This window comes from Pan paniscus, chromosome 5 (genome assembly GCF_029289425.2).
Source record: "Pan paniscus chromosome 5, NHGRI_mPanPan1-v2.0_pri, whole genome shotgun sequence".
Classification (NCBI taxonomy): Eukaryota; Metazoa; Chordata; class Mammalia; order Primates; family Hominidae; genus Pan; species Pan paniscus.
Genome location: NC_073254.2, coordinates 45,462,549 through 45,488,272, shown reverse-complemented (window position 1 = coordinate 45,488,272; position 25,724 = coordinate 45,462,549). Strand labels below are relative to the sequence as shown.

Genomic DNA, 25,724 nt, shown 5'->3' with positions numbered 1-25,724 from the left:
AGACTCTGTTTCCAAAAAAAAAAAAAAAAAAAAGTAGCAGGGCACAGTGGTGCACACCTGTGGTCCCAGCTACTCAGAAGTCCGAGGCAGGAGGATCACTAGAGCCCTGGAGGTTGAGGCTACAGTGAGCCATGATTATGCCACTGTACTCCAGCCTGAGCAACAGAGCGAGACCCTGTCCCAAAAATAAAGTAAAAATAAAAATCTCCAAAATGGAGCTAACACCCGCCTCATGAGGTTTTCAGTAGGATTAAATGGCATTGTACATCTAGCACCATAGAGGACCCAGCCCAGGACAGGCTACTCAGAGCTGCTGGACAGAATGTACTCTGGGCGTGGAAGGGCCAGGCCCTTGAATTCCATGGAGATGAGATGGTGTTTGGCGTGGGTAAGGTGGCTGGCTGTGCTGTGAATGTGTAACTCAGAGGCTGGGCACTCAGGTGTCAGAGCACAGAAGGTGGGGGCACACCATCTGCAGCACAGCCTGCAGCCCATCAGGTCTGCAGGAAGTCCTACTTCTCTCAGCACCTCTAGGGATACAGCCAAGGAGCGGGGAAGCTTCCATTTAGTGAGAAGTGGAGGAGAAAGAGCCTGCAAAAGCCAGGGCATTGTCAGTTAGTCCAGAAAGTAGGTAGAACCGGAACCACTGTGCCCATACCCTACCCATGACTAGAAAGTTCCTCTTCCTCCAGCGAGGACCCCTCCTCCTCTTTTCCCAGACCAAGCTCTCAGGGGACAACTCAGAAGCACAAAAGTCACCACTGGGAGCAAAGGGGACCAAAGAGCCATAAACAGACATGTTTGGGATTTCAAAAGTTTATCTCAATCTCCTCATTCCCAGACTTCCAGGTGAGAGGCAGGCTGGGCAGTAATGTGAGCATCTCAAGGACACCACAGTCACTGCGACCAAGTCAGTCTGTGTCCTCATTTACACAATGAAGGCGATGGACCACAGTCTCTGACATCCCACTGCACCCTCACAGCTGACAAATCTGTTTGTCCTCAAAGACAGGTCTGAGAGGGAGGAAAACTGATGGGGATGATGAGTTAGAGCTCCGGGCTCCCTGGGGCTGGAGGCTCATCCATCAGCTGCCGGAGGTGAGAGGCTGCCTTGTCCAGTTTTGACAATTCCAGCTGGAGGGAAGAAAGCTGGACGAGGAGAAAAGGAGGTGAGGATCCAGGAATGAGGCCCCTCCTGGCCCACATTCCCTCAGGGGTGGAGCCTTCTGGGGGCCTCCTTCAGCCTTACCTTTTGTTGCCTCTGAGTCCCTGCCTCCCCTTCTGATGGGGTCCTGGCTGTGAGGCTATCAAGCTGCTTCTGCAACTTGTACCTTCGGGCGGCTAACAGAGGTAGCTGGATCTGCGGGTCCACCAGGCCCTGGGGAAGAACAGGGAGAAAAGGCTCAGACATCCGCCTGCTGCCAGGCCTCCATCCTCCATTAGAAGGTCCTTTCCCCTACTTTATAGAGCCCAGCCCCTCCCTTCCTCCCAGCATGCTTCCCAAGCCTTCCCTAACCCTCCCCATCCCCTCTGGTCACCTGCAGCTCCATGTAGACTTGAGCCGTGTCACTGAGTGGAGCCTGGGCCCAGCCGGAGGGAGCTGCTGCGCCTGGGGGTAACAGGCCCACAGCCCCACAGTAGCCCAGGGTGCCCAGGGGCTCCAAGAAGGCCTCGAAGAGGCCCTGGTCCCCAGGCTCTGAGCTCTGCAGCAGCACTGGAAAGAAAGAAACTGTCAGGGGCAAGGCCTCAGCTCCTGCCTCCCTTCCTACCCTGCACCTCCTAATGGGGGAGTCTGCCCTTCAGGCTCTCCTCTTTTCCCCACCAGCCCCCTTTTCCTGCAGGGATCCGAGCCCAGGACCCGCCTTGCCTCACCTCGGGGCCGGGCTTTGGTGAGCTGGTACGTGGCTCGGAGAGCCCTTAGCACCTGCACGACCTCTTGGACCCGGGAGAAGCGCCGCTCCAGCTCTGGCTGGCGCCAGTGCTCCTGGCAATGGGGGGGACCCAGAGTTGGCAAAGGGGCTCCTGGGAGACTCAGTACCAACCCTGCTGGCTCTCTTCTCGACCCATCCACCCCATCTCCTTAGGGCAATGAGATCTGTCCTCAGCACCACAGAAAATCCACTATCTCAAGGAACATGACAAAAAGTGAGGCGTCATTTAAGAGGTTTTAGATGATCAGTGTTTGATGCCTGTTTAGTTGCTGTGATTGAAATGGCCAACCAAAAATAAATTAGAATTTAAAATGAATTAGTCAAAACTCAAAACCAAATAAGTATCAATTTAAATAGTTAAATTTTAAAATAACTTTTGGGTGAGTTCATAGCATTTATCCTTCTGAAGTTATTAAAGCTGCACTGAGGTTTTGGGGACACCCTATTACTAACTTATCCAACCCTCATCACAACCATAACATATACTATTACTGTTCCTAGTTTAAACATGGGGGAAACTGAGGCTCGATCACACAGCTCAAAAATAGCAGTCTAGCAACAGAGTCCTGCTCTTGAGCACTATGCTAACACTGTCCCTCAAGACCCTAGGGCCATCGCAGCAACCCTGCAGGAACAATCCATCCTCCCCAGGGCTCCACAGTAAAGTACGAACCATTCCTGCAGATGAGCCCCCTGCAGCAAACCCCTTCAGAAGGCGCTCCCCCCCATTCACCCGCAGACCCACTCCAAGGTGCTTGGGACTCACCAAGCTGCAGGCGCTGGGGTAGGGGGCAACCGAGATGCTGGGGGCAGGGGGGCAACCAGCCCTGGGGGGCAGCCTCTGCCAGAGCTCTTCAGCCAGGAAGGGCATCAGTGGGGCCAGGAGGCGGAGGCCGAGGTCAGCGCAGGAGAACAGGACCTGAGGGGGCCCCAGGGGGCGGGGCGAGTGCCACAGCACGGGCTTCACAGCCTCCTGGAGAGGAAGCCAATGGTCAGAGGACAGGTCCAGGGCCACAGCCCTCCTCCCTACAGCCACTGCTACCTGCCAGCGGGGCAGGCCATGGGTCCTGGGAGAGAGGGACAGGCAGAAGCACTTAGCACTTCTGATATGATCCACAGTCCCAGGACACACTCAGCACAAAGAAGGGGACTCCAGGACAGCAATTCTCTGCAGTACACAGGGACAGGATTTCCAGGGAAACATGTAGTTTAGGGAAAAAAATCATTGAGTTTTTTGCTTATCAACAGGGGACAGAGGTTTTTAAAAGGCTGAGCTAGGGCAGTGGTCCACAGCCAGCAGCAGCAGCACCACTTGGGACAACAAATGAATATTCATTACACCACCCACCCCCACCCCAACCTGCTAAAGGAGCCACTCTGGGGTGGCAGTTGTCGGGGGGGATCCACGGTCAACAAGCCCTCCAGGTGCTTTGGACGTAGGACACCGTGAGAACCCCTGGTCTAAAGACCGCTGCTAGTCCCTCCCAGGCCTCTCTCAGCACGCAGCCTGCCCATGGGCCAAACTCAGCAACTACAGGGACTGAAAAAATTCCCCTCTGCCTTCTGACACCGACTTGTCAGACATTTCTAGAAGTCTCCCTCCTCCTCCTCTCCCCAGGTGACAGGCAGGCAACAGTGCCTGGGCTGCACTGCCAAAACCAGTCCCAGGAAGAGGGGAACTGAGACTCCCTCGTCTCCTCTCCTCTCCTAACTGAGGGGACAATTGGGAACTTATTAACTCCAGAGCTCTCTGCCTTGGAAATTTCCGGAGGAATTAGAAGCAGGCATGGGAATACCAAGCCTCCCCCAGTCTCACTCACCAGGTAGACGTCACAGAGGTTGTGAAGCCAGAAGTGGTGCAGGGCATGAGTGACGAGCGAGAGCTCTCGGGTGAGGAAGCCCCGCTCACACTCCTGGGCAGCCAGGGCAAGGCGGCTCAAGATCCAGGCATCCATCGGGGAGGAGGGAGACAGCTGCAGGCAGAAGGGGCAGGATGGCCTGACTCCCCCTCCCCTGCCTCCTTTCCTTCCAGATGCCACCTTGGCCCTCTGACACCTGACTACCCTACTCCCAAGCACCTCTGTTTTCTCTTACCTCCTCAGCAGGCTGTGGCACAAATTTCTCCCCTAAAGCATTGAGGATAAAGCGAAGAGCATTCCAGATCTTGTTGCAGAAATGTCGGCAGCTCTGGACCTCAGAGACTGACAGGTGCAAGTCGCCCACTGGAAGGGGAGAATCGAGGTAGTCTGCATGTAGGTGGCAGTAGCACCAGAAGTCCTGCCCCTGCCCTGCCCCTGCACAGGTGCCCGCTGCCCTCTGCTCACCCCGACACCCCTCGCCCAGGCTTACCCTGAACTCCATGGGAGCAGAGTGTGAATCTCAGGGCATCTGTCCCACACTCAGGGATCCCGTGAGGAAAGTCCTTTTTCTGCAACCAGAGGAAGAAGAAGGGTGGCAGATGCCTTTGTGGCTGCAGGGCCAGGACCTGGGTTGCAGAGGAAGCCAGAGGTGGTGAGCTAGAGCTGGTGGGGGGCAGGCAGCGATGGCTCACCTGTGCTGCAGCCACAATGGCCAGCTCTGCAGGGTCCAAATTTCCGCTTCTCAGCTTTTCCTGCAGCACCTGGGGATGGAAGGGGGCAATTCACGACCCAGGTCGAAGGCCCTGCCTCTACAAGGGTCACACCTGCTGGCCTCACTCCTCCCTCAGCCTGCCTTCCTCTCTCCTGCAAACCCTGCAAACCTTGTCCCTCTAGTGGGTGCTTCGTCCTCACCTGCATCTCCACCCCACTGATGATGTCTCTTGGGTCCAGCACATTCCCCAGGGACTTGCTCATCTTCCGGCCCTGCCTGTCCCGAACCATGGGATGAAGAAGCACCTGGGGGCAGGGAGGGGTCAGCAGAGGGGGGTTTCCTTGGAGGTGCCTTGGGATCTCTGGCCTCCATACTTTTGGGGGTAGGGTAGGAAGTGAATTAGGGAAAAGGAATCAGCAACGTGGAAAGGACCACATTAGGGGTTAGAAGGGAGGACAAGGTTTGGGGAACACTGGGGTCACAGAAAGCGGCAGGGCACTGAAGGGCTCTTACCTTGCTGAAGGGCAGCTGCCCTGTGAGCTGGGTCCCCAACATGACCATGCGGCCCACCCAGAACAGCAGAAGGTCACTGCCCGTTTCCAAAAGTGACAGGGGGTAGAAACGAGCAAGGTCTGGGGTCTAGGGGGAAGAGGAGCAGTAAGAGGCCCAGGCCCCGGGCCCCCCTCAAGCCTCTGTGGGGGCCCAGCCATCCCTTCCTTATCGTTTCCCCTTCACTTTCGCCCTCTCAACCCACCTCACCTCTTGGGGCCAGCCCAGGGCAGAAAAGGGGAACAGGGCAGAAGAAAACCATGTGTCTAGGACATCAGGATCTGGGAAACAGAAAAAGAATGGGGACAGTTGGAACCTTGGCTTCTAGGACCTCAGACCACTGCTGCCACCATTCTAGGCCAACCCCCACCCCCAGAGACCAGGGCTGTCCCCTTTGGCTCCATTCCCAACTTTCCTGACCCTACCTTCTGTATCTTGGGATCTGTTCCCCTCAAAGGCCCAGATGCCCAGGCCCCCGCTCCCCTGTACATCCCTCCCCAGCTCAGGCACTCACCCCTCTCCAGGGTCAGCTCTGCCCCTGGCCTCCCTGTCAGTTCCGCTGCTACCTCTCTGGCCTCAGCCTCTGACCGCCCAACCACCCAACAGTCCTCTTCTCCCTGCAAAAGTAGGAAGGGGTTGGGGAGAGTGAGGAAGAACAGCTGACAGGTGTAAATGTCACTTGGTTTTCACGTCCTCATGTGGTCTTAGAGTGGCCAGGTTCCTCCAGGGGTGAGATAAAGAAATGCCACTTCAGGGAGCCTTGATCGCGCAGAAGGTTACATGACTATGAGCATGAAGCACATGACCAGGCAGGAGCGGGACTTGGCCCTGCGGAGCTCTGACTCCTGGGCTAGGTGCTCTGCGCCACACTCGGCCCTCCGGGTGCTTCTTCCTACCCACCTGCGCATGGTCCTCTACAACCAGGTAGGCTGGAATCTGATGGCCCCACCACAGCTGCCGGGAGACACACCAGTCCCTGCCGGGAGGACATTCGTGAAGTCTTAGAATAACCAGTCAGTCCCCCCTCCCCATCTCCACAAGAGCTCCCCTTACCCTACCCTTACCCAATATGGGAAAACCAGTGCTGCCAATTCTTCTGGTGGAAGGAGGGACTGAGCTCCAGGGCCCCCGACTCCACAGCCTGGAGAGAAAGGGGACTCTAGACAATGTTGCCCTTCCTGCACGGCCGCACCTCCACAGATAGGACGAGTGGCCTCTGAGGTCATTTTAAAACTCAGAAAGGACCTCCCAAGCCTCTTGCCAAGATTCTGGGCTTGAGTAAGGATATGAGCCAGCCCTTGCTGGGCTGCCCAGCCTCCATCCCACACATCCTCTCACTTACCACAGCTGGAGAGGTCTTCAGGGCAGGAGGTCTCCTGCTTCCCATTTCTTCATTCCAATTCTCAGGGAGCTCCCCCAACCCCTGGCCCCAGTCCTTCCTATACTGCAGCCTCACCTTGGCAGCTCGGGCCCCCATTTCCTGGCAGCGGACAAACCACTGGTTCTTCAGCAGGTATTCTATCACATCCCCAGAACGGCTGAAAGGGAGACAGGGTGAGTCCACTGCTCTTCCGGCCCTGTGACTTCTCCCAGGGGCACAAGACCCCATGCCATGCCAGGCCCTTGGTACTGAGGATACAATAGTGAATAAAACCGACACGGAGCTCGTATTCTAACGGAGGGGTGCAGAGCCCATCCTATTGTCACCCTTAAGCTCCATACATTCCCTTTTGGGGTAGCCCTTAGTAAAGGAGTTAAAATGAGGTTACCTGCAGATGGGCAGTACCATGGGGTGGTTCTGGAGGCCCCGGAACAGGCCCCGTTCACTCAGCACAGACATTATCTTTTCCCGGGCCACAAACCGGTGAAGACCCTGGAGAAAAAGCAGCAAGAGTAAAGACTGAAGGCCTCTAGAGAAATAAGAAACTAGGAGGAGGATTAGGGGGACAGAGAGCCCCCAAAGGATGGGGTAACATAGGGTGGTACCACCTGCAGCCAGTCCCCGCAGAGGGAGGTCATGGTCCCATCCTCCGCAATGACATTCAAGGGGCTCAAGCCATGTCGGGCCCCCATCTCAGCATCGGCAGGACTGTGAGCTGGAGTCACCTTCACTGCCCCTTGGGGAGCACAGCCATGGTGAGTACTGAACCTGACCTTGGCTTTTGCTTTTCCAGATGTATCATCATCACCTGCACCGCCCCATCACCTGCACCGCCCCAGCCCCTGCGACTTTCTCTGTCTGTGCCTCCCTCCCATTCCCCACTCAGACCACCCTATATGAGGATCTCCCACTCCCACCTTCCTCTTCCTCCTGGTTCCCTCCCCTCTCCTCCAGGACCCCCAACTTTCTCTCCCTCCCCTGACTTCCACTCACCCGTGCCCACATGTGGCTGAACAGCATAGTCTGTGATGAGGGGAAGAGGCTGCCCCATCAAGGGGTGACGAAGCTGTCGCCCGTGTAGATGCTGAAGGGAAGGGAGAGGGATCAAGGACAGGCACCTGTGAGGGTTGGAAGGGTCTGGGCTGGGGCGTGAGAACCCCAGGAATAAGAAGGTAGAAAGTGGAAAGTAGCAAGCTAGAGCAAGGTCAGCAAACTCTTAAGGGGCCAGAATGTAGATATTTTAGGCTTTTGGGCCTAGAGACAAATTCATTCTCGGCACAATTACTCTATTATGCCACTGCAGCAGAGCTGGAGAGGGTATATAATAGCAGCCATAGATAATATAAAGGCTGCAAGCGGCCAGGCGCGGTGGCTCACGCCTGTAATCCCAGCACTTTGGGAGGCCGAGGTGGGCAGATCACGAGGTCAGGAGATCGAGACTATCCTGGCTAACACAGTGACACTCCGTCTCTACTAAATAACATTACTTAAAAATTACATTACTTAAAAAAAATTAATTACTGATTTTTGTAAAAATACAAAAAATTAGCTGGGTGTGGTGGCACGTGCTGGGCGTGGTGCCACGCTCCCAGCTACTCAGGAGGCTGAGGCAGGAGAATTGCTTGAACCCGGGAGGTGGAGGTTGCAGTGAGCCAAGATCACACCACTGCCCTCCAGCCTTGGTGACAGAGCGAGACTCTGTCTCAAAAAAAAAGGCCGCAAGCTGGATTAGGACCATGGGCCAGTTTGTCAACCCCTGAGCTACAGGAAAACTATAAGAAGAGGAGGGAGTCCAATCAGAACCACTGAGAGAAGTCCCAGGAAAAGGAAGTAGAAGCAAGAGAGAAAGAGCCACCATTTAAAACCCAAGAGAAGAGAAGGCCATGGGCGGGGCGGGCCAGAGTGCAGGAGCGCACTGGGTATTACTGTGTATCGCGAGTCGTCTGGATGAACGGCCACAGCCACATCTCCAGGCAGCGTCTCTGGCCTTGTGGTTCCTACCACAACCTCTGCATCTGAAGATAAACATTTAAACACTTACAGCTGGTCATCATCCTCACCTCTCACTGCCAACATAGCTAAAGGCAGTAGAACTGGAAAGGGGAAGGGGCAGGGAGTAGTCAAGGTGGAAGAGGCCCCCAGGAGTGACTAGAAAAAAGTAGGAGCAGTGTTTATAGGAACCCAGGGTTTCCCATAAGCTGATGACCAGAGGTCTGAGAGGGTCTCTGGTGCTAAAGAATTCCCTGATAATTTGCATGGAAGAAATGGGGGCAGCATTAATTAAAGCAACTATAATAGAATTCTTGCTGGGTGCCCAGAGGACACTGGGGATTCTCAGTGTCCTAATCACAAATGCTGTACATTCCTCAGGGGGAGCACCAGCTCCTCCTACAAGAAGCTTCCACTGACAATTCCAGCTCATCTGTCTTCCCTTTCTCTGAGCTCTTCAGAACATTTACCGTAAAAACCACACCTTAGAGGCCGGGTGCAGTGGGTCACGCCCATAATCCCAGCACTTTGGGAGGCTGAGGTGGGCAGATCACGAGGTCAGGAGTTCGAGACCAACCTGACCAACATGGTGAAACCCCGTCTCTACTAAAAATACAAAAATTACCCAGGCCTGGTGGCACGCGCCTGTAATCCCAGCTACTCAGGAGGCTGAGACAGGAGAATCGCTTGAACCTGGGAAGCAGAGGTTGCAGGAGCCGAGATCGTGCCATTGCACTGCAGCCTGGGTGACAGAGTGAGACTCTGTCTCAAAAAAAAGAAACAAACAAACAAAACAAAACATACCTTAGAACTCATCTCTTTCCTGGGTAGCGCACTCCTGAAGAATCGCACCACACTCTCAAAGGGCAGTGACCACATGCACTTTTTGTACATCCCCCAGAAGACACTGGGTAAGTGCCCACGCTGAGGTGAACACTACCAAGGTTCATGTGAGAGTTGGACTGATGGGTTCCTAGCAGCCCAACATGGGCTCCAGAAAACAGGAAAAAGGGAGGTAAACGGGTGACCCTGCAGAGTACTATGCTCACCAGGCTCTCCATCCACCGGGAAGGCAATAGAAAATAGGAGGCCAAAAGACACGGGGGTGGGGCAGCCAGGCAGTCGAAGCTGTGTGTGGCCAGGCAGGGGCCGGTTCTCCACCTGGAGGCACCGAGAAAGCTGGGTCAGAGGGCAGCCTTTCTGCAAGGCTCATGCCCAGGCTTCACTCTGCCACTCATCCATCTGCCCAGCCTCCCTGCAATCCATCTAAAAGCCATTTGGAGGATTCGGGAGCTACCTCCCTCTGCCCTCACCCAATGCTCGTGCAGTCACACTTCTAATAAATGTTCGCTGAGCACTTAAGCCATGGCCAGGTATCTTGCCAAGCACCTATGTGAATTCTCATTTAATTTTTACAACACCCCCACGATGCAAGCATTCCATCATCTCTAATTTACAGACTGAGGAAGCTGAGGCTTAAAGAGACTAAACGGCCTGCCAAAAGCCACACAGCTGTCACAGGCAGGCATCAGATTTGAATCCAGGCACCCTGGCTCCAGAGTCTGAGCTCTTAATCATTGACCACTCTGCCTCAGAGCTCTCACAAACCTGCTTCCCTCTCTCCGCCTCACCTCAATGTCTGAGATGGCTGATCTTAAAGCACATGACCAGTTGACAAGCTGATGGTTCCGGTACAGCAACCCCGCCTTGTAGAGCTGCACAAAAGCTTCAGTCACAGCCACTGAGGAGCCCTGGAATGACCTGAGTGTCCACCTCTAAGAGCCACTTCTCAGCCCATCACCCTGCTCAGGGACCCAGGCATTGCTGCCTCCCTGCCCCACACAGATCCCTAAACATCGCCCATCACTCACAGGGACCAAGGCACAGAACACTCACAACATCCATGGTAAAACACTCTCGATCCCAGTCCAGGGAGGCACCCAGAGCTCGCAGCTGCTCACAGATCTCTCCACCTTTCCTGTGCCCAGAGAGATCCTTGTCAGCAAACACTTCCCAAGCACTTCCTATGTACCAGGCCCAGCGATGCCCCCAGCAATGCCAGGTGTTGGAGGAAAATCAAGTGAGGATGGCATTGATCTAGCCTCTAGAGGCTAATAGAAATGGACTTACAAACCCAGTATGGGGTTTTCTAAGATATTAAAAGAGGCAAAAGATTCTATAGGAAGAGAGGAGGGATAGCCATATTGTGGGAAATCCAAGGATGCTTCACAGAGATGGCATGAGATAACAGACCCAGAAGAATGAGGGTAATTCCATGGGAATTGAAAGGTGGGAATGGGCAAGTGGAAGAAGGTGAGATTTAGACAAGAGAAATTTGGGTAAGTAAAGAGAAAGAAAAAATATATATATATAAAAATACACACACACACACACACACACGAATATTCTAATGCATATATAATATCCACACACATAAGGCTTAGAAACTCCACCAAATGTTAACAGGCTCCAGAGCTTCCATCTCTGAGGAAGTCAGAGCAGTGTCGGGAAGAGCCAAGGATTACAAGTCAGGAGTGATAGTGGTGGGAGGCAAGAAACCAAATCTGCCATCCGGGCCCCCCGAGTCCTGCCCATCATACTCACGCCTCCTTCCACTGCCACACCTCCCTAAGGAAGGCCTCCCGGCTCAGCTCATGTCTCCTCACTCCCCGTTCCTTCCACAGTTGTTTCTCCACCACAGCCTGCAGTTGGATTCAGGGCAAATGAACAGAGTCAGGTTGCTTTGGGGAAAGAAATTGCTTTTGCCCAAGAAAAGGAACAGGTAACAAAAGACATACTTGTGTAGCAATTCCTGCATGATCTGAACCAGGGACCCACAGCACTTGATCCCCACGCATCCGGTGCCTGCAACAAAAATGCCCTCCTGTGAGCCCCTGAGCTTAAATGTTTATCCTCACTCATTCCTGCCCTTCCTATTTCCCTTCCAAGAACTCAAGCAGCCCCCACTCCCCTCTCACCAGCGCACGAGGGCATCCTGTATGGCCACCGTGAGTGCGTGGCCAATGTGCAGGGAGCCAGTGACATTGGGAGGTGGGATACACATGGAAAAGGTCTCCCCTGTAGCTTGGGGCAGCCGGGCCTAGAGGAAGAAAAAAAGTCAAAGGGGCAAGAGAGAATTGGATTGGGGAAAGAGCACCCTCTACTGTCTCCAGAACAGAAAGAACTTCAAGGAAGAACTGTCCTGCAAATAAGAGGAGAGTGGAGAGGAGGGAATTGGCCAGGGGGAACCTGCCAAGAGAAATCTTTGGAGACACCAGAGCCAGAAAGAAGACAAGGTCTACAATGTGAGCTCAACTCTGAGGTCCAGTTGTATTCAAGGGCCACTCTGTCCTGGAGACCATTTAGGACCCCTCCCTGCCAGATACTAACCTGATATTCTGGTTTGAAGAAGCCCTCTCGTACCCACCACGGGTACCAGGCAGCCTCAACATATCGGGGGCTGTATGCAGGAGGCAGGGGCCCAGAGACATCTGTGAAGGCAGAGGAGAGCTCCACTAACCACTGAACTTGTTCCCAGGCTGCATTTCGGCAGGCCAAATGGGCAACACATATGTGAAAGAAAAGGCCTTCTTACTTATTCTACTTACCTTTCTTTTCACCGGGTTTCGTAGGGATTTCATACAATACTAACTCCTTAGGCCTCCAGGCCTTAATGGATTCTGCAGGTGACTGAGAAGAGAAAGCAGAAGAGGCTGGGATCCAGTATACCCCAGACTGCATTTCAGCCCGTCTCCTCCAGCCCCTCCCAAGTCTCAGAAACCCAAGGACAAGCTGTCTGACCCCTAACCTTGCTCTCCCCTGCTATCTCAGCCTCCAGAGTCGCCTGCTTCTCTCGCAGGCGCTTCTGTTTGGCTTCACGGTTCCTCCGGGAGATGGGAGATCCATGGGGCTCCGACTGTGTAGAAACGGAGTGAAACCTGGGGAGGCCCCGTGAGTGCCTCAGCCCCCAAAACGGTGGTCGAAAAGAGGCGAGAGGCAAATGAGGCATCAGGAGTGTTTGGAAAGGGGCCGAGATCTGTTCTGGATAGAGAGAGAGCACATTAGGATATGGTGGTGGAGGAGGGTCACTCCCCTTGTTCCATCTTTCCCGTCTCTAATTATCACAGGTCTGTTATTTCAAGTCTCTATTCCCTCCCACAAAACCTTTCCTCCTTGAGAGCTAGAGTGCATGGTATTGACAGACAGCGCCATGGAGCCACGGATATCAAGGCTCTTCCGGAACAAGGCCGGAGTGTCTGGATTCGGCGGTGACCACTGACACATGAGAGATAGGGCTCAGAAACTCAGGGAGATGATGGGCATCAGCGCGCCCAAGAGCCAGCAAGGAGTCCCGCCAGGGCCGCGGCGATCTCCACCTGCACAGGGGCCTCCTGCAGTGCCCACAGCCCGGCGCGGCCAGGCCTTCCCGCCCATCCCAAGGCCTGGGCCCAGGACCCGCAGCGTCTCCCACTTCCCGGAGGCCGCCCCGGCGCGCGCTCACCGGGAGGCCCCGCCGCTATCCCAGGGCGCCCCGCGGCGGCAGGGACTGAGGGATCCACCAAACCCGACCCTGGAACGTGGCCCTGGAGCCGCGCGGCGCATGGGGGCGGGGCCCCGGCCGGCGCATGCGCAGCAGCTGGCTTCGGCCCCACCCTCTCCCTACCGGTCCAAAGGCTGCAGACCAGAGGAGCGAGTCCGCCGCGAAGGCAAACCCCACGGGGAGGCGCCCGGGACCGCACTGCTAGCTATCATAACTTTATTAGACAAGAAAAGCCCTGACGCGTCAATAAAAAACACCTGCGTTCTGATGCCCCGCCCCGCCCAGTCCCGCCCGCCGAGGTCCGTGTCCAAGTCCCGCGCTCTCAGGAGCTGTGTTTCTGCCGCTTCCAAAAGCGCTTGACGTCGCTGTGCCCGGCCGGGGTCACCACCATGAGCCGCTTGGCCGAGTTCTCGAACACGAGCACGCCCAGCTCCCGCGCGTGGGCCAGCAGCAGCTCAAAGTCCACTTGCGACAGGAACTGGTTATACAGGACACCTGGGGTCGGCAGGACGGGAGGGGCGCGGGGAGAAGACGAGAAAGTGAAGCTCGGAGCTCCTATTGGGAATCCCCCCAGCTCCTTGGTGGCAGCCCTGGACGCGGTCTGGGCTTGCCCCCACCGCAATTTTACAAACTAATTCTCTATGCTTGTCTGCTCAGGGGTTCATCTTAACACCAGTGTGATCCAGCCATATTCAGAAAGGCCTAATACAAATTACTGTGAATTATTCCCTCACCTAGCCAAATCCAAAGTGCATTGATTTGGGACGATTTGTTTACTACCGACTCACCCCAAAACAAAAAAAAACTGTCTTGCCAGCTTTTCTCTCCTAGTCCATGAAGTAAAAAATAAAATGCAGACTGAACTGTCTGCCCTTTCTCTGGCCAATGACCAAGACTTGGCCACCAGAACGTACTCACCCTCAGTGAACCGGAGTCTGTCCCTTTCCAGCTCCCAGAGCCGGATCTGGTCGGTGATGGTGGGGGGCAGCACAGGTGTCTGCAAGGAGCAAGGGTTGACTGTCGGGACTCAGAATACTGCCCCAGACAACCCGGCCCTCTGCTCCTTCCCCAGATTTGGATGCCCCTTTTTCTTTTCCATCATCTCATCACCAGCTGCCAGCCTCTGACATCTTGGAGCCTGTCTATACCTGTTTGAGCATCACTGGGTGGGCTCTTGTCCTTAGGAAATGGATTATCTAGGAAAACAGACAAGAATGGCATGAGGGCTCCAGCAAGAAGGCAGGAAAGCCATCTGAGCTGTCACCTAATGTCACTAGAACATCAGCTTATTCTAAAAACTCATAACTCCTGTCATCAACTCCACCCATCCCAGTTCAGCTGTTATCCCACGTTGCTGCTCCCAGCAACATGGGATATTCCTTTTCTGGCACATTCGCCCTTTCCAGTAATGTTTTGTTTTTCTTTCTTTAAAATAGCAGCAGCTACTATTTTCTTTTTTTAGCATTTATTGCATGACAGGTGCTGAGCTCAATGCATTGCCCCTATTCTTCCAATGAATTATCCCGGCAACCCTGAGGTAAGAACTGTCATTTACTAGATGAGGAAACTGAGGCTCACAGAGGCAAAACAACTACGTCTAGTTTACGCAGTTAGGATGTGGCAGTGCCGAGGCACAAATCCAGATCTATACCTCCTCCCTCCATGTTTTTTTCCCCTCAAGGGTCTACCTATTCTCACACCCAAAGCCTTCATTTCTCTTCAAACACAGACAACTCACCACCACCTATTATAACAGACTCAGAGCTAGCCTTCCATAATGTGACCCCCTGTCCCCCAAAGCCCAAGTGCAGCCTGTCTTCCTGCTCCACCTCTCCCAAGTAGGAATACCTGCTGGGCTGTGATGCCACTGGCGATTGCCTGCTGCACACTCTCCCGGGTCACCTGCGCCACCACCATGTTGGGGAACCGATAGAGCATCTCAGAGAAGAGGGCAATGAGGGCAATCTGCAGCTCCGACTCTGAGCCAGGGATAGAAAGAGGATGAGGAGGGCACCCCCACACCCAGACTCCCTCAAGCCCTTCTTTCAAGTGTCATGAGAAATGTCAGAGAGCTCTGTAGACTGCCAGGTAAACACGAACATAAACTGGCATTCCCTCACCCCCAACCTCCTCTTCCAGGGGCCCTCTGTCCCGCCTCACCCGTGTAGGCATACAGTCGGTAATTGGTTTCCACGACAATGAAACCTGGCTGATGCACAGTGCCCCCAGCTCCAGAGACACCTGATGAGAGATTGATGGCCAGGCGTGTGGGGTAGTAACGCCGAGATTTCCTCTGAAAAGAATAGAAAGGCAGATGCCTTGTCTCAGAAGTCACTGCCTTACATCTTCCTGCCTGAAATATCAGATCCCTCCCAAGATGCAGAACCTCAACCCCCAACTTCTCTCCCCCCAGAGACCCAAGTATTCAGTTCTGGCAACTGCTTCCTGCTACTGCCCCAAGACCCCACTCCTTTTTAAAGGCAAAGGCAACACACCACCCTGTTTCTTCCCTGGAAGCCACTTATCTAGGCGCTCATACCTTCCTCTGGAAAACAAGCCCAAACTCACGCAGATGTTGCAGGAAGTTCAACAGAGAATCACTCATACCTTCCACAGAGTAATCCTGAGGAACAGAGGTTTCCAGCTGGGGTCCAAGACACAACCCACCCACCCCCAACCCCATACATTCATTCTTTCTTTCTCCATCTCTGTTCGTTCTGTGTTCATTCTTATCTTCTCAGTCTACTCTACTGCCCCACAACTTGCTCTCCCCTTCCCATCTCTATACCTTTCAGCCCCCTGCTTACCTTGCCCAGAGTAGAGAAGCTGAGCTGGAAGAGGAAGGAGAGAATCTCTACCAGGTCCATGCCCCGGCTCTAGGGAGAAAGAGGCAGAGACAAAGGAGGAGGGATGGGAGGGAGACAATGGGAAGAAAGGGACAGAGAAGAGAAAATCAGGGAACAGTCCGTAGGCAGGAGTCTCTCAGTGAGACCTGAGAGGAGCAGAGCATGCTGGTAAGTGGCCCCGGCCTCCTCACCTGGGCTGTCTGCAAATACTGCAACATAAAGTACCAGAGCTGAGCCGGGGTGTCCAGCAACAGGAACTGGAAGCCAGCAGAAGTAATGCAGGGTGGCTCTCCAGGTTCAGTACTAGAGACAAAGACCGGGACAATGATGGTGATATGCAGAGAAAGACTACTATCCCCACTTGTCCACTCACGTTTTTTCTTGGTATCTCTGGCTATATTCTACTCAGCTTGCCTTTTCCAGCTAATGTCCTCTGATCTTGACTAGCCCCAGATACCATTTCTTAGGGACCCAAGGAGATGGCACAGCAGAGAGCTGCTGTACCTCTGGCTTCCTCACCTCTTCATGAGCCCAGCCTGGCTGAGGAGCTGAGCCAAGTCCTGGCTGACAGCTGCACTGGGGGAGCCCACCATGAAGTGCAAGACCACCTGAAGAACAGAAGAGAACAGGGAGACCATGCCCCAAGGGCCATGGGAAGTAGAAGCACAAGCAGAGACACACACACTCCCAAGTGCTTACCTCCCATCGCTCCTCGGCGTACTTGTCAAGGGAGGGAACGTCCCGGGCATGCTTGTCTGGTCCCAGCTGACTTGTGTCATCAGACCAGGCCTTCCCCCTACGGCCAGGATGGGCCAAGAGTAAGGAACCCTGGCCAGGCGCAGTGGCTCACACCTGTAATCCCTGTACTTTGGGAGGCCGAGATGGGCAGATCACTTGAGGTCAGGAGTTCAAGACCAGCCTGGCCAACATGGCAAAACCCCATCTCTACTAAAAATACAAAAAATTAGCCTGGCATCGTGGTGGGTGCCTGTAATCCCAGCTACTCAGGAGGCTGAGGCAGGAGAATCACTTGAACCCAGGAGGTAGAGGCTGCCGTGAGTCAAGATTACACCACTGCACTCTGGCCTTGGTGACAGAGTGAGACTCTGTCTCAAAAACAAACAAAACAGAACAACAAAAAAAGAGTAAGGAACCTTGTCTGTGTTCCTTGCTGCCCTCTGCCATCTTTCCACCCTTATCCTCAGGGGCCATGAGTGGGGGACATTTCCTACACCACACACTACATCTGGTCCAACTTACTCCTAAAGGAGTTCCCAACGTGGAGACCACAAGGTTCTGGGAAGGCCCCTAGGAGCTCCCCCTCCCAAAGTTTAATTAGTGGTTTAATAAGCAGCAGTTCCCCTGCCCTAGCTTAGGAAGAGACAGAAGTGACATACCCACCCAGAAGGGCAATGCGGAGGTTCTGGCGGAAAATGGGGTTGAGGATGAGGCCCTGGAGCCCGCCTGGGAGCAGCTGGGTGTGCCAGATCCGGAGGCCGCTCAGCAGCCCTGTACTTTCCTCCTGAGCCCTGGAACAGAAGCAGAGAGGTGAGTAGGGTATTTGGAGAACAAAAAGGAGGCCCATAAAAGCCACCATCTCTGCCTGTTCTGAACTTGCTGATCCTTGGAACACTGTTCCACAGAGTGAAATTAGTATCCTCTTAAGACAAATTCTTTACTGCATTACTTATCAGAGCCTCATTACAGATATCACACGTAACTCTTTAAGAGGGAGGATACATTTGAAAGCAAGATCTCAGCTGGGAAATAAATAAAAGGGAAAAGGCAGTATGCAGAGTTTCCCAAATGTATTTATTTTTAAGTTTTGTGATATATCTATTAACACTTCCTGGAAGTGCTCCAAGGAACAGCAGTTTGGGAAATGTAGCTGTTGAGAAATTTGTATCTGGCTGAGACTTACTTGCTGAATTCCTTCTTTACCCACAGAGCTACAGCAGCCTGTGGCAAAGGCTGCTCCAGAAAGAGCATCCGCATCACCCAGTTCTTAGCCAAGGATGGGAGCTCCCTGTACAGGGACAGAGGTCAAAGGTTAATATCAGAAGCTGCATTGTATCTGCATCTCTGCCCTCAGTTACCTCTCAAACATCTCATCTCACTCCAGCACAACTTTACCAGTCCTGCTGTTTTGGCCTCCACACTTTAGAGCAATTTCCAACCCTCGCCCCCAGTCCCCACCCCGACTCCAGGCTGCTACACTTTTACCTATGATATTTTATTCCAGTCCGCAGACCCCATTACATTTCCCTGCCATGAAGGGGCTCCTCACCTGAAGACAGCCAGACATGTGGCAGGGTGCCCATACAATCGGTCCAATACCCCAGGGCTCAGGCCCCCTAAGAATTCCTGCAGATTCCTGCATTGTAGGTGTACTCGGTTCAGTCCCCTTGAAGGGGTGCTCTCCATCACCTGAGGAATGCAAACGTCAGAAGTGCAACCTCACCATCCATGCCAGTGTCACCCCTGACCTTTCTAACTGATTCCAGATCCATCAGTCCCCACAATAACCCCACCTTTTCTGTGGTCTCCTTTCCCATGTCACTCATCTCCTCTGGTTTCTCCCAAACCTGACCAATCTCCCTCCCTTTCTTGCCTCCTCACCCTATTTCTGCCCTTCAACTCCAGTCTTCCCTCAATTACCAAGTGACAGAATTGTTAACTGTCCAGTGTTTGCAAGATCATTTTGTATTTCAATGACTTGTCTCATCTTTGGCTAAACAAGGACAAAGAAAATTGAGCCCACACCTCTCTCTTCCATCCCATCCTGATCAGACCAGTCTATAAGCTCCAAATCTGCCCGTCCTTCCTATCTTCTATCTCTTAGCCCACTTCTGCTAAGTACGGCGGTAACCTCTCCCCTCCATGCTTCCCAAATCTAAAGCCACCTCTTTTCCCTTCCCAAGTCTACTTCACGTCATTCACCCTGACCCACACCTTCCGATCTCCTAGCTTCTCCCTGCCTTCCTCTCACTCTTCGCCTCTCACTCACCTCTCTCTCTCTCATACCTCTGCCACTCCCGCCCTCCTAGGTCCCCTCACCACTCTGTCGATCCTCCTCGCGCACCCCGAGTCTCGGGCCGTCGCTTAATCGGAGCCAAAGTCTCGCATTGGCTCCTGGAGATTGAGGGAAAGATGGTGAAAAAATGCGAGGAAAAGATGGGGAAAGCAAAGAAAGATTTCACAGGCAAGAGCCCAGAATGGAGAATTCAGAAGAGAAGGGAGGTAAGGGGAGGAGTGGAAAAGTGAAGAGGATGAGAATAGACGCTGCACTCTCCGGGCGCGGGGGATGCTGGGAATTGGAGTCTTGCCTTTGCTCTCCTTAGAGCCGGCTGAAGCGCGTCTGACTACAAATCCCGAAAGGCACCGTGGGGAAGCCGAAAGGAGAGGAGCTGGCTTTTAATTGAGCGAGGGGAGACACCAGAAGCTGGACCAGTTGGTTCCGCGAAGGCAGAACCAACTCCGCCCACGCTGCTAACGGCGCGTGTAACCGGCTGGAGCGGGAGGCGGGTCCGGGAAAGTAGAAGTGCCTGGAGGGCTTCCTTGCGGAGGCGCGCTATGGCGACTTGGTGGTGAGCCGAGTGAGCACAATTACTCCCCGTAAAATTGGGATAATACACACTCCAGGCCGGGCGCGGTGACTCACGCCTGTAATCCTAGCACTTTGGGAGGCCGAGGCGGCGAATCACCCGAGGTCAGGAGTTCGAGACCATCCTGGCCAACATGGTGAAACCCCGTCTTTACTAAAAATACAAAAATTAGCCGGGCGTGGTGGTGGGCACCTGTAATCCCAGCTACTCGGGAGGCTGAGGCAGGTGAATCGCTTGAACCCTGGAGGCGGAGTTGCAGTGAGCCAGAACCATGCCATTACACGCCAGCCTGGGCGACAAGAGTGAAACTCCGCCTCAAAAAAAAAAAAAAAAAAAAAGGAAAGGAAAGAAAAGAAAGAAAGCGTACACACTCCGGGCGGTTTCCACGAGTTAACGATTAACACGATCCAGTGCACCTTACTTGACCCTAAGTACTCAGTAAATCTTAATTGCTGCCTCCACCACTCCTCAAACCGTTTACTTAGAAGACCCAGATAAATACAGTTTTTAAGACACCAACTATTTGCTCTGATTTGATTTATGAACCTACTACAAAGGTGGAGGTCTTCACCCAAACCCAGAACTACACGTTTCCCCAAATTCCTATATGCAAATTTTGTTATTCCCACCTTATAGACTGGAAGACTGGAGCCCGGCAAGATTAAGAAATTTGCCTGCAGCCTGGCGAGGTGGCTCAGAGCTGTGACCCCCAGCTACTTGGGAGGCTGAGGCAGGAGGATCGCTTGAGACTAGGAGTTTGAGGCTACAGTGAGCTATGATCGCACCAGCCTGGGTGACAGAGTGAGACCCCCATTTCTCTCTCTCTCTCTTTTTTTTTTTTTTTTTGAAACGGAGTCTCTCACTCTGTCACCCAGGCTGGAGTGCAGTTGCATGATCTCAGCTCACGGCAACCTCAGCCTCCCGGGTTCAAGCGATTCTCTTACCTCAGCTTCCCAAGTAGCTGGGACTACAGGTGTGTGCCACCACACCCGGCTAATTCTGGTATTTTTAGTAGAGATAGGGTTTCAACATGTTGGCCAGGCTAGTCTCAAACTCCTGACCTCAGGTGACCCACCTGCCTCAGCTTCCCAAAGTGTTGGGATTACAGGCATGAGCCACTGAGCCCAACCTGAGACACCCATCTCTTAAAAAAAAAAAAAAAATTTAAAAAAAATCCCTACAATCAGACAGGAAGTGCCCAAGCTGGGATTTGAAGCACATTTGCAAGCAACCAGGGATCAAAATGGTAATGACTATGCAAGACTTTGTTATATTTTGTAGCCCACCCATGTTTTCTGTTGTCCCTGTCTTTTTAGCAATTAATGTTTTAAAATCTTCAAAGAACAGCTAAAAATTGACAGAGCTTCTTTATGGCAAACTTTAGGTAAGGTTGAAAGACAATTTACAATCTAGGAAGAAATGGTTGATGAAATAAACAAAATACAAAAAGCTGTTACAAAGCAATAAGAAAAAGAAACATAATAGAAAGATTGGGACAGACCACTGCTTACTAGTTAGCCCTGCTCAGCAAGGAGCAGCTTAAAAAAAAAAAAAAGAAGAAGAAGAAAAGAAAAAGAAAAGAAAGAGGCCTGGCGGGGTGGCTCAGGCCTATAATCCCAACACTTTGGGAGGCCAAAGAAGGTGGATCATTTTAGCTCAGGAGTTCCAGACCAGCCTGGGCATCATACAGAAACTCTATCGCTACAAAAACAAAACAAAACAAAAATTAGCTAGGTGTAGTGGTGTGCTCTCCTGCGGTCCCAGCTGCTCGAGAGGCTGAGGTAGAAGGATCACTTGGGCCCAGGAGATTGAGGCTGCAGTGAGCAATGATAGCACCACTGCACTCCAGCCTGAGCAACAGTGTGAGACCCTGTCCCAAAAGGAGAGGGGAAGAGAGGAGAGGACAGGGGAGAATTGGGGAGGGGAGAGGAAGGGAGGGTTAGGGAGGGGGAAAGAAGGAAAGAGAAAGAAAGATTGGCCAAAGCAAAAAGAAAGTTAAACAGAATATCAGAAATGTTTCAAAAATCAAAAAATTGGCTGGGCACGGTGGCTCACGCCTGTAATCCCGACACTTTGGGAGGCCGAGGTGGGTGGATCACCCGAGATCAGGAATTCGAGACCAGCCTGGCCAACATGGTGAAACCCATCTCTCCTAAAAATACAAAAATTAGCCGGGCGTGGTGGCAGGCGCCTATAAGCCCAGCTACTCGGGAGGCTGAGGCAGGAGAATCGCTGGAACCCGGGAGGTGGAGTTTGTAGTGAGCTGAGATCGTACCATTGCACTCCAGCCTGGGGGACAAGAGCGAGACTTTGTCTCAAAAAAAAAAAAAAAAAAAATTCAAAAAATTAGCCAGGCCTGGTTCTGTGGTCCCAGCTACTCAGGAGGCTGAGGCAGGAGGATTGTTTGGACCCAGGAGGTCAAGGCTACACTGAGCTATGATCATGCCACTGCACTTCAGCCTGAGCTATACAGTGAGACCCTGTCTCAAAAAAAAAAAAAAAAAAAAAGAAAGAAAGAAAGAAAAGAAAAGAAAAGAGAAAAAGAAATTAGCTCGGTATGCACACACCTGAAGTCCTAGCTACTCAGGAGGCTGAGGTAGGAAGATCGCTTGAGTCCAGCAGTTCAAGGCTGTAGTGAGCTACAGTTACACCACTGCACTCCAGCCTGGCCGCAGAATTAGACTGTGTCTTAAAAATAAATATGTAGGCCAGGCACCATGGCTCACACCTGTAATGCCAGCACTTTGGGAGGTCAAGGTGGGTGGATCACCTGAGGTCAGGAGTTCCAGACTAGCCTGGTCAACATTTTAGTAGAAACCTTGTCTCTACTAAAAACACAAAAATTAGCTGGCATGGTGACGGGCGCCTGTAATCCCAGCTACTTGGGAGGCTGAGGCAGGAGAATCACTTGAACCCGGGAGGCAGAGGTTGCAGTGAGCTGAGACCACGCCATTGCACTCCAGCCTGGGCAAGAGTGAAACTCCATCTCAAAATAAATAAATAAATAAAAATAAAAATAAATAAATCGGCCAGAGGCAGTGGCTCACACTTATAATCTCAACACTTTGGGAGGCTGAGGCGGGTGGATCACCTGAGGTCAGAAGTTCGAGACTAGCCTGAGCGGGTGAAACCCCGTCTCTACTGAAAATACAAAAATTAGCCAGACATAGTGGCGGGCACCTGTAATCCCAGCTACTTGGGAGGCTGAGGCAGGAGAATCACTTGAACCCGGGAGGCAGAGGTTGCAGTGAGCTGAGACCACGCCATTGCACTCCAGCCTGGGCAAGAGTGAAACTCCATCTCAAAATAAATAAATAAAAATAAAAATAAATAAATCGGCCGGAGGCAGTGGCTCACACCTATAATCTCAACACTTTGGGAGGCTGAGGCGGGTGGATCACTTGAGGTCAGAAGTTCGAGACTAGCCTGAGCGGGTGAAACCCCGTCTCTACTGAAAATACAAAAATTAGCCAGACATAGTGGCGGGCGCCTGTAATCCCAGCTACTTGGGAGGCTGAGGCAGGAGAATCACTTGAACCCAGTAGGCTGAGGTTGCAGTAAACCGAGATCACACCACTGCACTCCAGCCTGGGCAACAGAGCAAGACTCTATCTCAAAATAAATACATAAATAAAATTAAAATATAAAAGTTTAGCAAAAAAGAAATTAAGGATTGACAACCTCAATGTTGACCAGGGTATGGGAGCATACTCATACACTTTTGCTGAAAATTGAGGCCGGGTCCAGTAGCTCACGCCTGTAATCTCAGCACTTTGAAGGGAGGCCAAGCCAGGCAGATCACTTGAGCCCCGAAGTTTGAGACCAGCCTGGGCAACATGGTGAAACCCTGTCTCTACAAAAAATTAAAAAATTAGCTGGGCATGAGGGTGCATGCCTGTAGGCCCAGCTACTTGAGAGGCTGAGGCAGGAGGGTTGTTTGAGCCCTGGAGGTGGAGGTTGCAGTGAGCTGAGATCACACCATTGCACTCCAGACTGGGCAACAAAATGAGAGTCTGTCTCAAATTAAAAAAAAAAAAAAAATTGAAATAGGCACACCTCTTTTGGAGGGGGTGAGGGGACAGAGTCTTACAGTGTCACCCAGGTCAAATGCAGTGGCACAATCTTGGCTCACTGCAATCTCTGTCTCCCAGATTCAAGCGATTCTTGTGCCTCAGCCTTCCAAGTAGTTGGGATTACAGGCGTGAACCACCATACCTGGCTAATTTTTTTTTGTATTTTTAGTACAGACAGGGTTTCACCGTGTTGGCCAGCATGTTAGTGGGCATGGTAGTTCAAAAAAGAAAATTCCTGTGATAGGGAGCTCATGACCTCCTCCTCTCAGGCAGCATCCTGGAGAGAAAGAACAGAGAGCCAGGGCCAGGCGTGGTGGCTCACACCTATAATCCCAGCACTTTGGGAGACCGAGGAGGGTGGATCACGACATCAGGAGTTCAAGACCAGCCTGGCCAACATGGTGAAACGCAGTCTCTACTAAAAATACAAAAATTAGCCGGGCATGGTGGCAGGCGCCTGTAATCCCAGCTACTCAGGAGGCTGAGGCAGGAGAATCGCTTCAACCCAGAAGGCGGAGGTTGCAGTGAGCGGAGATAGTGCCACTGAACTCCAGCCTGGGTGACAGAGCAAGACTTTGTCTCAAAAAAAAAAAGGAACAGAGAGCCAGGAGCCCACAGACCCACTTCCCACAGGCTTTACTGTTGACTGACTGCTACTTTGGGCAAGTTGCTTAACCTAACAGAATTTTCTTCTCTGTGCGAAGTAATTTTAACTACTTCATATATTGTTGTATTAAGTAAGATATAATATGTCGTAATTTCAATACCTGGTATATAGTGGGTGCTCAGTAATATATTATCATCATTATTGTAACTTTCACTTATTAATCCTAGTTCTAGTTCTGTAACTACGTAGAATCTATGTTAGTCTATCAGATATTTGATACAATTCTTTCTTTCAACCAATACTGAGCCCTGTGTTCCAAGATTTTGCCCTTGTGCAACTTATAGTTTAGTGGGACGGGCAGGTATAAAAAGATATGTAAAATTACACATGTAGTAAGTGCCACAAAGAAGAGATTCATGTCCTCTGAGATTATCAATAGGGAATTTGACCTGGTTGGGGAAGTCAGGAAAGACTGCTGAAGGGCAAGCAGGAGTTAATAAGGCACAGACTGCAGGGAACATTGTTCCAGGTGAGGGAACAGCATGCCACGAAGGCCACGTGGCAGGAAGTACTGTGGCCCATTGGGTGAATCTGAAAGAAGGCCAGTGGCCCACAGAGGAGAGCAAGTGGGTCGGGGAGGACGCTGGAGAGGTATGTGGGGGCCAACCTTGGCCAGAAGGATTTTGTTCTTCATTTTAAGATTAATGAAAAGTCACTGCTGGATTTGAAATGAAGGATTAGGGTCAGATTTGTGTGTTTTAAAGATAACTGTGGTTGCAGGGCAGAAAACAACCCAGAGAGGAGCAGAGGCAGATCTGGGTGACAGCTGGGAGACCACTGCAGGAGTCCAGGCAAGATGGAGGCAGCATGTGCCAGGAGGGCGACGGAGACAGAGATGACAAGTTCCAGGGAGATTTGGGAGGCAAAATCAACAGCGTTTTGTGCTGGACTGGACTTGAGAGGTGGAAGGTAAGGGAGAAGGAGCTCGGGGATGCCACCTTGTGCGGCTTGTGCAGCTAAGAGGATGATGCTGCCATTCACTGAGTCAGTAGACTGTGGAGGAGAAGCAGGTTTGGACAAGCAGGGCCTGACTTTTAAATTAACTGCAGGTGGGGCTGGGCACGGTGGCTCACGCCTGTAATCCCAGCACCTTGGGAGGCCAAGGTGGGCGGATCACGAGGTCAGGAGTTTGAGACCAGCCTGGCCAATATGGTGAGACCCCGTCTCTACTAAAAATACAAAAAAATTAGCTGGGCGTGGTGGTGCACACCTGTAATCCCAGCTATGTGGGAGGCTGAGGCAGAAGAATCGCTTGAACCCAGGAGGCGGAGGTTGCAGTGAGCTGAGATTGCGCCACGGCACTCCAGCCTGGGTGACAGAGCGAGACCAGGTCTCAAAAAAAAAAAAAAAAAAATTAACTCCAGGTGTTTCTGCTTGAAAGACAGTTCTGGGCTCAGAGATTTGGGTTATCAGGCTCACTGCCGTGGCTTCCATCGCTCATTATTCTGGGATCTGGCCTCTAAACTCTAACCTATCAGTACACAACTTAAATCATAGTGCACAGTGGTTTGACCTGTGTAAGTTTTAGCAGGACTATTAGATTCGGGACCTAGGCCCAAAGGGCCTATTAAT

The 25,724-nt window shown here is 52.3% G+C and overlaps 2 protein-coding genes across 10 annotated transcripts; both read right to left on the bottom strand.

Annotated features, from left to right (window-relative positions):
- Positions 1-800: 800 nt before the first annotated feature.
- On the bottom strand, positions 801-13,132 carry VARS2 (valyl-tRNA synthetase 2, mitochondrial). Of its 8 annotated transcripts, none has more exons than XM_008959451.5 (30): positions 12,798-13,132; positions 12,230-12,462; positions 12,030-12,111; positions 11,812-11,912; positions 11,400-11,521; positions 11,220-11,286; positions 11,026-11,123; positions 10,318-10,399; positions 10,053-10,172; positions 9,471-9,582; positions 8,359-8,447; positions 7,426-7,516; positions 7,041-7,168; positions 6,821-6,924; positions 6,508-6,589; positions 6,116-6,192; positions 5,952-6,027; positions 5,566-5,668; positions 5,262-5,332; positions 5,016-5,141; positions 4,703-4,807; positions 4,483-4,551; positions 4,281-4,359; positions 4,026-4,153; positions 3,752-3,904; positions 2,698-2,904; positions 1,873-1,984; positions 1,539-1,714; positions 1,250-1,378; positions 801-1,149 (listed from the first exon to the last, which is right to left on the bottom strand). In XM_008959451.5, exons 1-30 carry the CDS (start codon positions 12,853-12,855, stop codon positions 1,048-1,050), a joined length of 3,282 nt encoding a protein of 1,093 aa, XP_008957699.4. In that variant the 5' UTR covers positions 12,856-13,132; the 3' UTR covers positions 801-1,047. The 8 variants fall into 8 exon arrangements, 7 of the variants coding, with proteins under 7 accessions (XP_008957699.4, XP_008957698.4, XP_054969339.2 ...); XM_008959450.5 differs by having other exon boundaries at positions 12,923-13,132; XM_055113364.2 differs by having other exon boundaries at positions 10,053-10,136; positions 12,923-13,132.
- Positions 13,133-13,160: 28 nt separating this feature from the next.
- On the bottom strand, positions 13,161-19,095 carry GTF2H4 (general transcription factor IIH subunit 4). Of its 2 annotated transcripts, none has more exons than XM_008959446.3 (14): positions 18,865-19,095; positions 18,095-18,234; positions 17,729-17,833; positions 17,205-17,336; positions 16,507-16,603; positions 16,327-16,415; positions 15,999-16,110; positions 15,769-15,837; positions 15,501-15,584; positions 15,122-15,254; positions 14,810-14,940; positions 14,110-14,157; positions 13,880-13,958; positions 13,161-13,456 (listed from the first exon to the last, which is right to left on the bottom strand). In XM_008959446.3, the coding sequence occupies exons 2-14, from the start codon at positions 18,229-18,231 to the stop codon at positions 13,284-13,286; spliced, it is 1,389 nt and encodes a 462-aa protein (XP_008957694.1). In that variant the 5' UTR covers positions 18,232-18,234; positions 18,865-19,095; the 3' UTR covers positions 13,161-13,283. The 2 variants fall into 2 exon arrangements, with proteins under 2 accessions (XP_008957694.1, XP_008957695.1); XM_008959447.6 differs by having other exon boundaries at positions 18,890-19,081.
- Between the last annotated feature and the right edge of the window lie 6,629 nt (positions 19,096-25,724).

What these genes read in the sequence shown, in the direction of transcription:
- VARS2 (XM_008959451.5), bottom strand. Translation starts at nt 12,855, where the DNA reads ATGGGCGGGAAGGCCTGGCCGCGCCGGGCTGTGGGCACTGCAGGAGGC. An exon ending in GTGTGGCAGTGGAAGGAGGC is followed by an intron (nt 10,400 to 11,025) that starts GTGAGTATGATG and finishes CTCTGGGCACAG; the next exon opens with GAAAGGTGGAGAGATCTGTG. An exon ending in AGAGCTGACCCTGGAGAGGG is followed by an intron (nt 5,333 to 5,565) that starts GTGAGTGCCTGA and finishes TCTGTTTCCCAG; the next exon opens with ATCCTGATGTCCTAGACACA.
- GTF2H4 (XM_008959446.3), bottom strand. Translation starts at nt 18,231, where the DNA reads ATGGAGAGCACCCCTTCAAGGGGACTGAACCGAGTACACCTACAATGC. An exon ending in ACGCCGAGGAGCGATGGGAG is followed by an intron (nt 16,416 to 16,506) that starts GTAAGCACTTGG and finishes TCTGTTCTTCAG; the next exon opens with GTGGTCTTGCACTTCATGGT. An exon ending in GTGGCATCACAGCCCAGCAG is followed by an intron (nt 14,158 to 14,809) that starts GTATTCCTACTT and finishes CTGTTTTCCTAG; the next exon opens with ATAATCCATTTCCTAAGGAC.